The sequence below is a fragment of the Capra hircus genome, chromosome 25 (genome assembly GCF_001704415.2).
Source record: "Capra hircus breed San Clemente chromosome 25, ASM170441v1, whole genome shotgun sequence".
In the NCBI taxonomy this organism is placed as follows: Eukaryota; Metazoa; Chordata; class Mammalia; order Artiodactyla; family Bovidae; genus Capra; species Capra hircus.
The window spans coordinates 33246652-33249356 of record NC_030832.1 but is presented as its reverse complement, the minus strand read 5'-3'; the positions used below and the strand labels follow the sequence as shown (position 1 = coordinate 33249356).

Genomic DNA, 2705 nt, shown 5'->3' with positions numbered 1-2705 from the left:
CAGGCTTTGGAAGGAGGTGGGAGGTACAGCATCTTTGGGCTGCCTTCGCTGCCTGTGCTGGGCCGACCGGAAGTTTGTGGAGTTGATGTCTCTGGGAGCAGTCTCTCATCAGGAAGGCGACAGGATGTGGAAGACAAGTACCCCAGTTCTTGAGCAGTGATGGGGCAGGAAGCAAGGAAAGGGGAGACTTTCGTGGCAACTGGGTCCCCACGGTAACTTGGTCCCCACCCTGCGGTGTCTGTGAGGTCACCCTGCTTCTTCCACTGGAGAAGCGAAAGGAGGGCCAGACATGGAGGCAGTCCCTCCGGTCAGATCCAGCCTCTCGGGGACTCTGCTGCTGGTGGTGAAGCTGTCCACACTGGTGAGGGGGAGTTGATGAGGGCCAGGGGGGCGAGGGCCAAAGCTGCTGCTAGATGCCGCTGGTGAAACAAGGTGGCTGCCCTCCTCCTGGAGTAATCCCATAGCTTTCAGAAGCCTCACCCCCAAGCCACAGAGCCGCAGAATTTTCTTTAGAGCACTCCTGTGGGTTAAGCACTGACCTTCCCACCCCTCTTTTTCAAACATGACCTTAGTCTGGAGGGTGGTAAATAACCATTGAAACCCAAAGGAAAGGGAATTTCCTGGTGTTCCAGCAGTTAAGACTCTGCTTCCCTTGCAGGGAACACGGGTTCAATCCTTAGTCAGGGAACTAAGATCCTGCAAGCCACCTGGTGTGACTAAAAAAAAGGGGAGAGGGGAGAGAAAAAAACCCAGAGGAAAGAAAATCAAATATAATATGAAACACCTACTAAAGCTCCCTCCTGAGAATGGAGTCCTTCCAAGTGGACAGATAAAGATCACTCATGGGGTGGGGGAAACAGGCCTTGAGAAGGGGAGCCACACCCGCACCGTAAAGCCCGGGACAGTCAGGCCCCTGTGGCAAGTGACCAGCAACGGGTGACAACGGTCTCCCCTTCCTGTAGCTCGTCCAGAACCGGGCCCACCTCTACAACTTCCTGCTCCTCAAGATCTTCCTCTTCAACCACTGGCTGTCGGGGCTGATCCGGGAGGCCCAGGGGTCCCACCCACCCCCCAGGGTCGCCGGCTGCCCCGTGGGCCGGGTTCTCCGGGCTGGGCTGACGCTGCTAGAGGTCCCTGTGTGCCTGGCCCTGCGGGTGCCCAGGCTGGTGTGGACAGGCCTGCTGGGCTGTGCACGGGCCTTGGGCCTGGCCCCGAAGTGGCTGGGGGCCTGGGAGCAGCTGGGCCTGTCTGCAGCCACCTGGACAGACCTGTTCCTGTCATGTCTGCACAGCCTGATGCTGGCTGCGTTGCTGTTGCTGCTGCTGGTCTGGAGACTGTACCGGAAAGCCCAGTGCTGCAGCCTGGGCTGGCTGCCCAGGAAGGTGGGTGAGGGCGGGTGCCGGCTGGGCTGGGGAGTGCAGACCTGGGACACTGGGCCTGGGCTGGGCTGGGGGGTCATGGCGGGGCACCTAGCGGCCAGGCAGCGTGGCTTGTGAGCTCCGGACAGCTGCCTGCCCATCCACTTGCCCCCCCGCCACCCCCAGGCTCTGCTGGAGAACTGCGTGGTGCAGAGGTCACTGGCGCTGCTGAAGAGTCTGTACTGGTGGGTGGAGAGCACAGTAGCACTCACCTCCTGGCACCTGGCCTACCTCATCACCTGGACCACCTGCCTTGCCTCCCACCTGCTGCAGGCCGCCTTTGAGCACACAGCCCAGCTGGCCCAGGCCCAGGAGGCCGAGCCCCAGAAGGCCTTGGGGCTCTCGCCTGAGACCCCGCCCCCTGGGTCCCCAGCCCCCGAGGCCAGGCCAGTCCTGCCAGAGCCTGGAGAATAAATGTATCCCCTGTGCCTCCCCTGTCTGGTCTGGCCTGGGGTCTCACCCTCGGTCCCTCTTCCATACTGGGCTGGAGGGATGTGTGTGTGCGTGTGTGCGCATGCACTCACACGTGCATTTATGGGGGTGCGTGTGTCCTCTGGGGCTTCCCAGGTGGCTCAGTGTTAAAGAATCTACCTGCCAAAGCTCTCGGTCCCTGGGTGGGGAAGATCTCCTGGAGGAGGAAATGGCAATCCACTTTAGTATTCTTGCCTGGGAAACCCCATGGACAGAGGAGCCTGGCGGGCTACAGTCCGTGGGGTCACAAGGAGTTGGACAGGACTTGGTGACTAAGCCGTGTGTGCCCTAGGACTTCCTCTAGGAAGGAAATCGCTTTCTGTGAGCACCCGCTTTGTGCCAGGTAACCCTCTCAGGCATCTTCTAAGGAAAACACAAAACAAAAAAAGACCATAGCCTGCCAAGCTCCCCTGTATATGGGATTCTCCAGGCAAGAGTACTGTTGTGGGTTGCCATTGCCTACTCAGGGAATCTTCCCCACTCAGGAATCAAATCCAGGCCTCCTGCATTGCAGGCAGATTCCTTACTGTCTAAGCCACCAGGGAAGCCCCCTCAGTCGCTTTACACACATAGTTTTGTTTAAATCACTTACCAGCGCATACATCCAGATGAGATTGAGCCTAGAAGCTTAAACATCCATTCCCTCGGTCCCAGAATAAGTCAGAGCAAGAACCAGAACTGGACCCTAGTTTTTTTTGTTTGTTTGTTTGTTTCCTAGAATCCTTCACTTCATCTGGGTCCATGCGCCTTCTTCCTAAGACTGCTGATGCCCAAGGTTTTTAGGGATGATGGGTAGTTAGAGACTCTGGCCTCTGG

General features: G+C 58.2%; 1 protein-coding gene across 1 annotated transcript; it reads left to right on the top strand.

The window, feature by feature from the left end:
- Nucleotides 262-1846, top strand: WBSCR28 (Williams-Beuren syndrome chromosome region 28). The gene is made up of 3 exons (XM_018040157.1): nucleotides 262-361; nucleotides 963-1382; nucleotides 1545-1846. Exons 1-3 carry the CDS (start codon nucleotides 290-292, stop codon nucleotides 1830-1832), a joined length of 780 nt encoding a protein of 259 aa, XP_017895646.1. The 5' UTR covers nucleotides 262-289; the 3' UTR covers nucleotides 1833-1846.

What these genes read in the sequence shown, in the direction of transcription:
- WBSCR28 (XM_018040157.1), top strand. Translation starts at nt 290, where the DNA reads ATGGAGGCAGTCCCTCCGGTCAGATCCAGCCTCTCGGGGACTCTGCTG. An exon ending in TGGTGAAGCTGTCCACACTG is followed by an intron (nt 362 to 962) that starts GTGAGGGGGAGT and finishes CCCTTCCTGTAG; the next exon opens with CTCGTCCAGAACCGGGCCCA. An exon ending in TGGGCTGGCTGCCCAGGAAG is followed by an intron (nt 1,383 to 1,544) that starts GTGGGTGAGGGC and finishes CGCCACCCCCAG; the next exon opens with GCTCTGCTGGAGAACTGCGT.